Source organism: Capricornis sumatraensis, chromosome 5 (genome assembly GCF_032405125.1).
Source record: "Capricornis sumatraensis isolate serow.1 chromosome 5, serow.2, whole genome shotgun sequence".
NCBI lineage: Eukaryota > Metazoa > Chordata > Mammalia > Artiodactyla > Bovidae > Capricornis > Capricornis sumatraensis.
In genome coordinates this window covers 99803937-99816695 of record NC_091073.1, presented here as the reverse complement: position 1 = coordinate 99816695, position 12759 = coordinate 99803937, and the positions used below count along the sequence as shown (strand labels likewise).

Genomic DNA, 12759 nt, shown 5'->3' with positions numbered 1-12759 from the left:
AAGATGCTCAAGACTACAGCTGAGTCAAACCTATTTCTGTGGGAAGGAAAGGGTCTGGGAAGAGAAGCTAAGACTAGGAAAGCAATTTCCTATGCCTCAAAATGAACCTTTTCCAAAGAGACACTAGTAATACTAAACAAACTCACAGGTTACTCTACAAATTTAGCAGTGGGTTTTAAATAAAATATTATAATTTCTCCTTTTACTTATAAAACATGTGTGATAATGCCTAGATCATTATTATCTGCACTGTAATAATTTTTTTAAATTATGAATCAAAAAGACTATTCCTGGAGAACTACTGTCAGCATAACACAATACCAACAAAACAGAGTTTCTATTACAAGCAAAATGTTATTTGGGTGAATATTGGCATTTTATGTGGTAAAGTTTTTTTAAAAACCAAATAAAATAAAACTATACAGAATTCTTAGTATTATTTGCTTCTCAAGATGGTAATTTGAAGCCAATTATAATTTTAGCGTTAACCTCTAAATATAACAGTATTTAAGCTGTTCTAGGCTGTAGAAACCTAGGGAAAATTTGTATTATCAAGTTACAGAAAATTAAAAAGGCAAGAAAGATTAACTAAAACAAATTATTTATACACCTATGGACAGTGTTTAGCAATTAATGGATCTACCAACATTAGGCTACCTAATTTTGTATCCTCTGCCTCTGAAAATATACCTTAATTTCTCTTTTACTACAACAATTCCCATAATATGGCATTAAAATATAAATGCACTAAAAATCAAGAAATATTCCAGCTAACTGTGAAATCAAGCACATATAAAACTATATACACATACACACACACACAAAGGTCTGCACAATACATTTCTTCTAGGTTTTCTAATTTCATCTGTGCAGCAGCCTCCCCAGGCTGATGTGCCATTGCCTGGTTTTGGTTATATCTGAAGCTAATGCCTATTTTCTTTGCTCCTTGGTTATGGCCAATAACATGTAACCTCTGCAAGGAATGGAAAGAAGTATATATATGCCTGAGTATCTGATATTTAATAATGTATCATTTTTAAAAAAATCTCCTTTCCATTCCAAGTAGTCCTTACCTGTCTGGACATCAATAACCATCTGATGACCTCCCCTCATTCCTGGCCGGTTATCTTCTCCATCACCTGAAGTAGAAACAATATATTTTTTAAAATAAGTAACAACTGCATATCCAGAGTAACTTCATTCATAAGTCTGTAATGAGTAGTGAAAATAACACACACTTATTCCTTCAATATTAAGAATAAGAGGACTCATAGAAGAAATAATATTACTTATAATTAAACTTATAATAATTATCTTGCTCTTTTTTTCTAACTGCTTTCAGGGTCTTAACGCACTGGAAGCTACTTTCAACCAATGCCATTAAGCAGCAAAGACATAGGATATTCCACAAAAACATAAAATCTCTAAACTAGTGGAGTGACAAAGTGAAGGTGCAAAACAATTGCAGAATTAGACTGCAGGTCTTACAACTCTAGGCGTGGTTTATTAGTAAAATGAGCAGTTCTATTTTTATTATAAAAAAATTTATTCTTATTTATTTGGCTGTACTGGGTCTTAGTTGCAGCATGTGAGGTTCTAGTTCCCTGACCAGGGATCAAACTCAGGACCCCTACATTAGGAACACATAGTCCTAGCCACTGGACCACCAGGGAAGTCTCTAATGAGCAGTTTTAAAGTTCATTAAACTAGCTACTGATAACTACAATGTTATCAAGTTTTACATTAATGATAATTTCCTCACTGTATTAATTTCATTTTCCAATATTTCAGAAATCAGTTTCCACATAATCCACCACTTTGAGTAGTACTGTGTGACAAAATGTGAGACTTGCTTTCTTTTGACTCTTATTTACACATCACAGAGCTTAATAGGCAGGTTTAAATATAATCAGTGAAGGGATTTCCCTGCTGGTCCAGTGGTTAAGAATTCGCCTTTCAATGCAAGGGACGTGGGTTCAGAACCGGTTGGGAAAAGGTCCCACATGCTGCAGGGCAAGTAAGACGGGGCACTAACTACAGAGAAACCAAGCACTGCAATGAAAGATCCCTCATTCCACAGCAAAGATCTGCATGACACAACTAGGACCTGATGCAGCCAAATAAATAAATACAATGAGTGAAAATTTTAAACTTCAGTAGGAGAAAACTATTATTCAACTTTAATCTTACTTTATATCAGATCCTACATAAATGAAGATAAGATTTCATTTCCATGGTTCAACAGCTACAAGATTCTAATGCCTTACTTGATGTAAACTTGAAAACCTGAACTTTTCTTTGCAACTCTCCCATTAATTGAAATGTATTACGTTAGCTAATAACTTTCCCTGAATCAGCCTTCTTCTATGTAAAATAGGGACCATCCAAGTTTTTACTGATTTCACAGGGGTACAATGAAAAAGACCGAAATGTAAGTTCTTACATATTATACATAAGATGCAAAACTGAAGCTATATTCAAGCACTAACCAATCAGAAGTTTCCTGCAAATTCTTTCTCCTTTTTAATAGATAGGTTTAGATTCTGCAGCTCATTACTGTAGAAGTTTTACCCTTTTCTTCCTTCTTCTCTCCAATCAGTAAAGTCAGTATTACCACTTTCAGGAACATATTAAGAAAACACTGAAATAAATTTATTGTCAGTATGCTTGCATTTTATATATTTAATCTATTAGCTTTCAGATATACAGCTATAATCTGTTTGCTACCACATGCAAACATGTGGTAGCATGTTTGAAGAACGCTTCTTCATCTTTGAAGAAAATTACCTTGTATGTGACTGATAAAATAGGAAAATGTGGTAGCATGTTTGAAGAAACATGCTTTCTTCATCTTTGAAGAAAATTACCTTGTATGTGACTGATAAAACAGGAAAATGATGCCAATGTAACTCAGAACTTATGGAGGTTCATAAGCAATTTTCTCCAGTATACTGATGTTTAACACTATCTGGGAAAGCTTTCACAAACAAAATGAAGGCTTTGACAATGTATGAAGACCAGAGGAAGAAAGCTGAACATCCACAGACCTGCCTTCCTTTACCACAAGTAGCTGCATTTAAGAACTGCTACACTTTCCATTATGTTAACCATCTGACAAAGCAATGAGTGCAGATGGAGGAGTGACAAAAACTCCTCCCATACGAAAAGACAGATTAATGAAGAACATCACACCCAAGGTCAGATTTTAAGTTTTGATAAAAATAGTCATTAGCATCAAATGTCCTCTAGTGTCTACAGCTCAAAGAAAGAAATGTGAGACCCGAGGTTTAAAGCTCCAAAATCACTGTGATGCTTAATATAAACGCCTATATTTAACTGTTGTTGTTCAGTCACGTCAGACTCTTTACATACTAGCATTCATTCTTATTAGAATTACTACACTAGTTTTTATTAGTATCTGGCTATTAAGTTCCATAGATTTAGAATGGTATGTCCCATTTCTACCTCTCTCCTAAGTCCTACGAGCTTTAGTGAGCAATTTTGCAGAATTTAAGGTTTTCGAGGGACACATGTTTGGCATTATAATACCATAACCTATAATTTTACAGAGACTCTATATAAAAGCAGTTTGTGCTGTTATTCTCTATAAATAATGCCCAACCTTCTGTTATAGCCATAAAACAAAAAAATTTAAAAGAAAAAGTTAATGTAATAAAATACCTCTGCCATCTTGCTGAGGAACCTTTGTCTTTTTTTAAGCACCTGATTTTCAGTAGTAGGGTACAGTGAAACTTGAGTACAAATGAACTGGAACATTAAAGCAAAAGCACCCACAACCTAGAAGGTCAGACTTACCTTTGGTGCTTTTGGGAATGATCTGACTCCATCGTGGCTTATATTCCTGCTGACTGATATACTGGTTAAACAAGCCATCTGCAAATATTAAAGGAGAGAGAATTACATCTTAATAGCTTACACTTTTTATTACAGCAAAAAAGACCAAAATGTGGAAGCCTACATTAAAGAAAATCACTAACATGACACTAAAACAACAGCACATTTTCATAAAATATGTCACTTTAGTTTTTATGCTACCTCAAATATAAATAGCAAAATATTAAGTTGACACGACCATGTACACAAATTTTTTCAGTGGCAGCTATTAAACTTACTAAGTTCTCCCCATTTTTGTACTATTATCCCAAAAAACTAGAAAAGGAAATGGGAGCTCCAACAACTTTGGACTAGGCCCTTGTATCGTCGGGAAAAAACAAAACTAGTCCTTTAAAGTGAAAATACCATTTTTACAGTTTAAGTATAAAATTGTACAGAGATAAAAGTACCAGTAACTGTAATAGTATATTTATTGAATACTAAACATTAGAATCTGTGCAATCTTATCTGATTTAATTCTAAAATCAACTTTTTGAATTACACATTATCATCTTCATTTTATAGATGTGGAAATGCGTACTCAAGAGTCATCAATGAATTTAACCCAAATAACAGAGCTCTTAAGTAGTCGGGCAGGGACTCATGTTTCACTATACTTTACTTTCTTCATTTAATAAATTCTAAATCTCGTTCTTAACAGGAGTTTTACAGAATAGTGACTAGTTACATTAGGTACTATGATGGTCTATACTAGGTACTATGATGGAGACTGAACTCCCCACATACATCCATTCTACTAGAAATTATTATCAAGTCCTAATCCTGTGCCCTTCAACAAAGATTAGTTTAAGAATGGTATGAACCAATCTCTGGCTACTGAATCATGAGGATCTCCTGTCGGGTGGGGAGGGTTGCTTTTAGTTCACTTCAGTTCAGTCGCTCAGTCATGACCCCATGAATCGCAGCACGCCAGGCCTCCCTGTCCATCATCACCAACTCCCGGAGTTCACTCAGGCTCACATCCATCGAGTCCGTGATGCCATCCAGCCATCTCATCCTCTCTCGTCTCCTTCTCCTCCTGCCCCCAATCCCTCCCAGCATCAGAGTCTTTTCCAATGAGTCAACTCTTTGCATGAGGTGCCAAAGTACTGGAGTTTCAGCTTTAGCATCATTCCTTCCAAAGAAATCCCAGGGTTGATCTCCTTTAGAATGGACTGGTTGGATCTCCTTGCAGTCCAAGGGACTCTCAAGAGTCTTCTCTGAAACCACAGTTCAAAAGCATCAATTCTTCAGCGCTCAGCCTTCTTCACAGTCCAACTCTCACATCCATACATGACCACAGAAAAAGCCATAGCCTTGACTAGACGGACCTTTGTTGGCAAAGTAACGTCTCTGCTTTTGAATATGCTATCTAGGTTGGTCATAACTTTTCTTCCAAGGAGTAAGCGTCTTTTAATTTCATGGCTGCAATCACCATCTGCAGTGATTTGGGAACCCCCAAAAATAAAGTCTGACACTGTTTCCACTGTTTCCCCATCTATTTCCCATGGAGTGATGGGACCAGATGCCATGATCTTCATTTTCTGAATGTTGAGCTTTAAGCCAATTTTTTCACTCTCCACTTTCACTTTCATCAAGAGGCTTTTTAGTTCCTCTTCACCTTCTGCTATAAGGGTGGTGTCCTCTGCATATCTGAGGTTATTGATATTTCTCCCGGCAATCTTGATTCCAGCTTGTGTTTCTTCCAGTCCAGCGTTTTTCATGATGTACTCTGCATATAAGTTATATAAGCAGGGTAACAATATACAGCCTTGACGTACTCCTTTTCCTATTTGGAACCAGTCTGTTGTTCCATGTCCAGTTCTAACTGTTGCTTCCTGACATGCATATAGGTTTCTCAAGAGGCAGGTCAGGTGGTCTGGGATTCCCATCTCTTTCAGAATTTTCCACAGTTTATTGTGATCCACACAGTTAAAGGCTTTGGCATAGTCAATAAAGCAGAAATAGATGTTTTTCTGGAATTCTCTTGCTTTTTCCATGATCCAACGGATGTTGGCAATTTGATCTCTGGTTCCTCTGCCTTTTCTAAAACCAGCTTGAACATCTGGAAGTTCACAGTTAACGTATTGCTGAAGCCTGGCTTGGAGAATTTTGAGCATTACTTTACTAAAGTGTGAGATGCGTGCAATTGTGCAGTAGTTTGAGCATTCTTTGGCATTGCCTTTCTTAGGGATTGGAATGAAAACTGACCTTTTCCAGTCCTGTGGCCACTGCTGAGTTTTCCAAATTTGCTGGCATATTGAGTGCAACACTTTCACAGCATCATCTATCAGGATTTGAAACAGCTCAACTGGAATTCCATCACCTCCACTAGCTTTGTTCGTAGTGATGCTTTCTAAGGCCCACTTGACTTCACATTCCAGGATGTCTAGCTCTAGGTGAGTGATCACACCATCGTGATTATCTGGGTCGTGAAGATCTTTTTTGTACAGTTCTTCTGTGTATTCTTGCCACCTCTTCTTAATATCTTCTGATTCTGTTAGGTTTGCTTTAGGGAAATATTTTCTTACTTTTAAATGAATATACAGAGAAGGAAGAAAAAATCTACTTTTGTTTCCCTGGAAATGTTTATATCAACATGCAAATGTACATAACTGCTACATTCAAGAATGAAATCAACTTCTGTAATGATGACAGGACAGACAGAGAGAAAGAAACTGAATCACTGAATCCACTAACCATGAAATCTACCCTACCTCTGGACTTCTTGTTATATGATAAAACAACATTCCCTTACTTTTGAAACTAGGGTTTTCTTTTACATGAGCTCAAACAGATTATAATTTACAGTTACTTTTACTGTAAATTCTGTCATTTGACTCTGATTTCAATCTGAATAAAGGCTTTCCTTTTGCTTCATTTAGCCACTGAAAGCAAATACTTTTGCAAAGAACTTATATGTTCTCCCTGACTTGTATACTTGCCAAAGACTGTGTAATTTACAGAACCTCCCTAATGTCTTTTTTTTTCTGGGCAATTATGAAGCTCAATTGCTACCACACCCTTCAGCTTTCAAGTCCTTTCACATGGCTTTGAGAAGGAAAGCTTATCTCATAAATTCAACTACTTTCTTTTTCTTTGCTTGTGGACTTTAAAAAATTATTGCAAAAAGTAAGCTCTCTCCTTCTTAAATTAGCACTCATAAATTAGCATTTATATTTTAAATGTTAAAGTAAGGGGAACAAATAGACTTACAGCATGTTTTATTGAGTGTTTCTATCAATATTATCTACTCCCATAGGTTTTCATGACAATTCTTGCCCCATTCAGTCTATTCTGGCCAATAGTATTTTCCCATTACAAGAGTGGGAAATCTTTTTTAATCCAGACAAAATGTTGTGGTGCTCCTACTAACAATAATGATAAGATGACAATAAATATAATAATTACAAATTTAGAAATAAAACAGTACATTTTAGTTCATTTTGTGAAAGGCACATAAAAGTTAAATGATCCTTCTTACAAACTGTAAACAAGACAAGATAAAATTATTTAAGATAAATAATGATTTTAAAATATTCTACATAATGGCTAACTGCAGAGGAGAGAGAGGAAAAAGTAAAAGATGAAACTATACAGAGATAAACAGAAAACTGAGGGAGATAAGAAAACGGCAGAAAAATACAAAGCAACAATAGAGACAATTAGAAAAGTAATACATTTTGTATTTTTTTGCGTGTTAGTCACTCAGTCGTGGCCAACTCTTTGTGACCCCATGGGCTGTAGTCCACCAGGCTCCTCTGTCCATGGAATTCTCCCAGCATGAATACTGGAGTGGCTTGCCATGCCCTCCTCCAGGGGATTCTCGAGAACCAGGGAATGAACCTGGGTCTCCTGCATTGCAGGCAGATTCTTTACCATCTGAGCAATCAATGAAGCCCAAGCCAACAGAGGAGACATAAGAGATGCAAGTTCGATCCCTGGGTCAAGAAGACCCCTGAAGGAGAGCATAGCAACCCACTCTAGTATTCTTGCCTGGAGAATCCCATGGACAGAGGAGACTGGCAGGCTACAGTCCACAGGGCCGCACACTGTCACACAAGACTGAAGCGACATAGCATGCAATTGTCCTATTGCCTAAGTCTCCGACAGTAATTTATTACAGGACTTTTGATAAGTCAATTAAGTTCCTCATCTATAAAGCTGGTGTCTAAGAGTTGGATAGAGCCTGAGGTTCCCTCCAAATTCTGCCATTCTAGGATTCCATCACTGTTAGAACCAACAGATTTATTTACTTCAACTGTGTGTGTCTGGCTGATTCCACCTTATGTTCACATTAGAAAAGTCTCCATCTCCTCTTTCTCCTTAAAGTCTTCTGTGACTATTCTGAAAAAGAAATCACAATCCACTGGGGGAAATTCTTCTAAGAGCCTCTAAGGTAGTGATCATAGGAACATAATCAGATGAAGCACTTCCTGATCTTTAAAGTCATTCTGAACATTGGAGGTAAAATTCTGTTTCTTCAACCAATCTTTCTATCCTCACTCTTAACTAACCTGAAAAGCTTACAAATACTTTATCCATCAAGAGCTTCACAATTTCTCTTCTATCAAACACAACCATCTTATGAAAATATTGTCAGGAATTTTTCAAAGTAAAAAAAGCAATTCTCAAAACGTTATGTAATTTTTGTAAAATCAATTTGTAAATACCACACACAGACAGAAAAACACACACTGACATACATCAAAAACTTAAAAGCGACTTTCTTTGGTTGGCAGGAGTAGAATAATTTTGATTTTTGCCTTCGTATTTTTTGTCTCCCCCCCCCTTTTTTTTTTTTTTGCATTGAGCGCTATTACTATCAGAAGAAAAGCCACAAAACAACTAGATACAGGATTTTTTCCCATAACTTAGGGAGAATTTTGCAACATACTGTTATTACCAATATAAACCATTATCACATATACTTTGTTACCCTTGAAATATCTCTTCTTCAAGGCTCACTAGACATATTCAGTTTCTATAAGCAGTGCTTTGTACATTGACATTAGCTTGTTTTAACAAGGACAAAGAGACCTAAGCATGCACAAAGGATTCATACTCAGGCATGCAGAGGAACTTACTTCCAAAATTTAAATATTAAGTACTCCAAACTTAAAATTAGAGATTATGATGATTTTACTATAGATACAGTTAACCTTCTTTTGAATAATGACACTTAAGAGTATAACATCGAGATGTTCAGTATATAATAAATGCTTAGAATGGAAAAAAGAGCAAGACATGGAGGGACTTTCCTAGCCACATGGTTGACATTTCCTTTGAGTCATCTTATTGTTACTAAGTTCCTTACATTTCAACAAACTGTTCATAAAACTCCTACTTCCAATGAAGTCAATTTCTAGTACATAATGGCTCCCTGATAAGTCACACCATCTTGCAAAGTAGTCAAGCAAATATTTAAAAAACATTGTTTGGGGAACTTATTAATTTGCCTCCCTCTATCTCAAATAAATCCCTTTCCTCTTCACTAGTCTAAAGGTCACACAGTTCTCTTTGGTATCTCTTATTCGTTCTTCAGTTCAGTTCAGTCGCTCAGTCGTGTCCGACTCTTTGCGACCCCATGAATCGCAGCACGCCAGGCCTCCCTGTCCATCACCAACTCCCGGAGTTCACTCAGACTCACGTCCATCGAGTCCGTGATGCCATCCAGCCATCTCATCCTCTCTCGTCCCCTTCTCCTCCTGCCCCCAATCCCTCCCAGCATCAAAGTCTTTTCCAATGAGTCAACTCTTTGCATGAGGTGGCCAAAGTACTGGAGTTTCAGCTTTAGCATCATTCCTTCCAAAGAAATCCCAGGGCTGATCTCCTTCAGAATGGACTGGTTGGATCTCCTTGCAGTCCCAGGGACTCTCAAGAGTCTTCTCCAACACCACAGTTCAAAAGCATCAATTCTTTGGCACTCAGCCTTCTTCACAGTCCAACTCTCACATCCATACATGACTACTGGAAAAACCATAGCCTTGACTGACTATCAGAAAACTTGAAGAAAGTTACTTCAATATAGAATTATCAAACCTGGAAGCAAATCTTTAAAAAGATCTTACCAAGGTAGAGTTGACTTTTATTGCATACTTACTGTGTGCAGGACACCAGAAAGGTTAACCCATTTACTCCTTAAAATAAATCTATGCAATGGCTATTACTAATTATTGCAAAGTTTAGAAAATCAAGGTTCAGAGAAATTAGTAAGCTATTTCTGCTTTATTGACTATGCCAAAGCCTTTGACTGTGTGGATTTCAATAAACTGTGGAAAATTCTGAAAGAGATGGGAATACCAGACCACCTGACCTGCCTCTTGAGAAATCTGTATGCAGGTCAGGAAGCAACAGTTAGAACTGGACATGGAACAACAGACTGGTTCCAAATAGGAAAAGGAGTACGTCAAGGCTGTACATTGTCACCCTGCTTATGTAACTTATATGCAGAGTACATCATGAAAAACGCTGGACTGGAAGAAACACAAGCTGGAATCAAGACTGCCGGGAGAAATATCAATAACCTCAGATAGGCAGAGGACACCACCCTTATGGCAGAAAGTGAAGAGGAACTATGAAGCCTCTTGATGAAAGTAAAAGAGGAGAGTGAAAAAGTTGGCTTAAAGCTCAACATTCAGAAAATGAAGATCATGGCATCTGGTCCCATCACTCCATGGGAAATAGATGGGGAAACAGTGGAAACAGTGTCAGACTTTATTTTTTGGGGCTCCAAAATCACTGCAGATGGTGATTGCAGCCATGAAATTAAAAGACGCTTACTCCTTGGAAGAAAAGTTATGACCAACCTAATAGCATATTCAAAAGCAGAGACATTACTTTGCTGACTAAGGTCCGTCTAGTCAAGGCTATGGTTTTTCCAGTAGTCATGTATGGATGTGAGAGTTGGACTGTGAAGAAGGCTGAGCACCGAAGGATTAATGCTTTTGAACTGTGGTGTTGGAGAAGACTCTTGAGAGTCCCTTGGACTGCAAGGAGATCCAACAAGTCCATTCCAAAGGAGATCAACCCTGGGATTTCTTTGGAAGGAATGATGCTAAAGCTGAAACTCCAGTACTTTGGCCACCTCACGCGAAGAACTGACTCATTGGAGAAGACTTTGATGCTGGGAGGGATTGGGGGCAGGAGGAGAAGGGGACGAGAGAGGATGAGATGGCTGGATGGCATCACGGACTCGATGGACGTGAGTCTGAGTGAACTCCGGGAGTTGGTGATGATGGACAGGGAGGCCTGGCGTGCTGCGATTCATGGGGTTCGCAAATAGTCGGAGACGACTAAGCGACTGAACTGAACTGAACTGAAAGACTCTAACGAAAAAGGTAAAAAGCCCAATTCCAAAGTCTAAAGTATTTTCAAGTCTTTATAGAGAGCATGTAAATAAAAATAAACACACACATATAACTAACACAAGTAATAGTTGTTAAATTACACTCTCAGATTAAACATTGTAGTAAAAGACAACAATGTACCTATTCAATAACACTTTAAAAAAGGCAAGAGTCTGGGAAACAAAACTCACATACAATATTAAATATTCTAATAAAAGTGGGATAGAACAGTTGAAATATGTCACATTAACTACAATTTAAAGGAAAAAATGTAATCTCACTGTTAAATAAAAGGCCTATTGGACACTGAAGCTCAAGTTTAACTTTTTATGTTTCATTTTCTCTCTGCAACACTGGTTTGCCACTACTCCAGATCACTTTCTTATCTGAAGTATTCATGTCAGTTGGAAGTTGTTCCAGAAAACAAATGGCTAGTTTCATAAGCTAACTGTTCTACCAAAAACTAAAACTAAAACCAAACAAAACCAAGCCAAAACACAACACCTCTTTTGGAGATACCATAAGACAGAAAAGCTATAAACATAATTCCAGCTCTCTCATACCTCTCCACACTCAACTCTAAATTCTTGTACTTTCATTTTGTAATCTTAAACTATATCATGACTCAAAATTTTAAAATTACTTAAAATGTTGCATTTTGCAGAGAAACATGATAAATTAAAGATTACCCTCATTTAATCTATTAGAATACATATTATTGCCTACTGAGAGAGAAACTGGGTTATCGTTAAATAGTCCAGATCAGATCTGAAGCAAATTATATTTAGTAGCTAATTTCAATGAAATAACATGCTTAAGAATCTTCTTTCATGTCCTCAAAAAGAAGAATAGTAATATAAAGTTTATTAATATACTGTTTTCTTGGTGAACAGTCATTTCAAACCCATAGGAGACATGCTGCTGCTGCTGAGTCGCTTCAGTTGTGTCTGACTCTGTGCGACCCCACAGACGGCAGCCCACCAGGCTCCGCTGCCCCTGGGATTCTCCAGGCAAGAACACTGGAACAGGTTGCCATTTCCTTCCCCAATGCATGAAAGTGAAACGTGAAAGTGAAGTCACTCAGTCGTGTCTGACTCTTTGCGACCCCATGGACGGCAGCCCACCAGGCTCCTCCATCCATGGGATTTTCCAGGCAAGAGTACTGCAGTGGGGTGCTATTGCCTTCTCCAGGAGACATGCTAAAGAGACTTTATTTTTTAATAGGATAAGTTAAAATTTTCAAAATTAAACAGTCATAAGCTTGAAATACTTGAGGTGATCAATAAAAATGCTATAAACATTATTAAAGCAGGGTAAAGATGGGACTTCCCCGGCCATCCAGTAATTAAGACATCACTCTTCCACTATGGGAGGCATACATTTGATCCCTGTTCAGGGAACTAAATGGCAACCCACTTCAGTGTTCTTGTCTGGAGAATCCCAGGGACAGGGGAGCCTGGTGGGCTGCCATCTATGGGGTTGCAGAGTCAGACACAACTGAAGTGACTTAGCAGCA

At 37.5% G+C, this 12759-nt stretch overlaps 1 protein-coding gene across 1 annotated transcript in view; it reads right to left on the bottom strand.

Annotated features, from left to right (window-relative positions):
* MKLN1 (muskelin 1) overlaps positions 1–12759 on the bottom strand; it is a 203524-nt gene that overhangs the window by 91214 nt on the left and 99551 nt on the right. The window contains exons 7-8 of the mRNA XM_068972702.1: positions 3817–3894; positions 1074–1139 (exon numbers count right to left, since the gene is read on the bottom strand). Coding sequence (XP_068828803.1) covers positions 1074–1139; positions 3817–3894 — 144 coding nt within the window. The remainder of the gene's footprint in view (positions 1–1073; positions 1140–3816; positions 3895–12759) is intronic.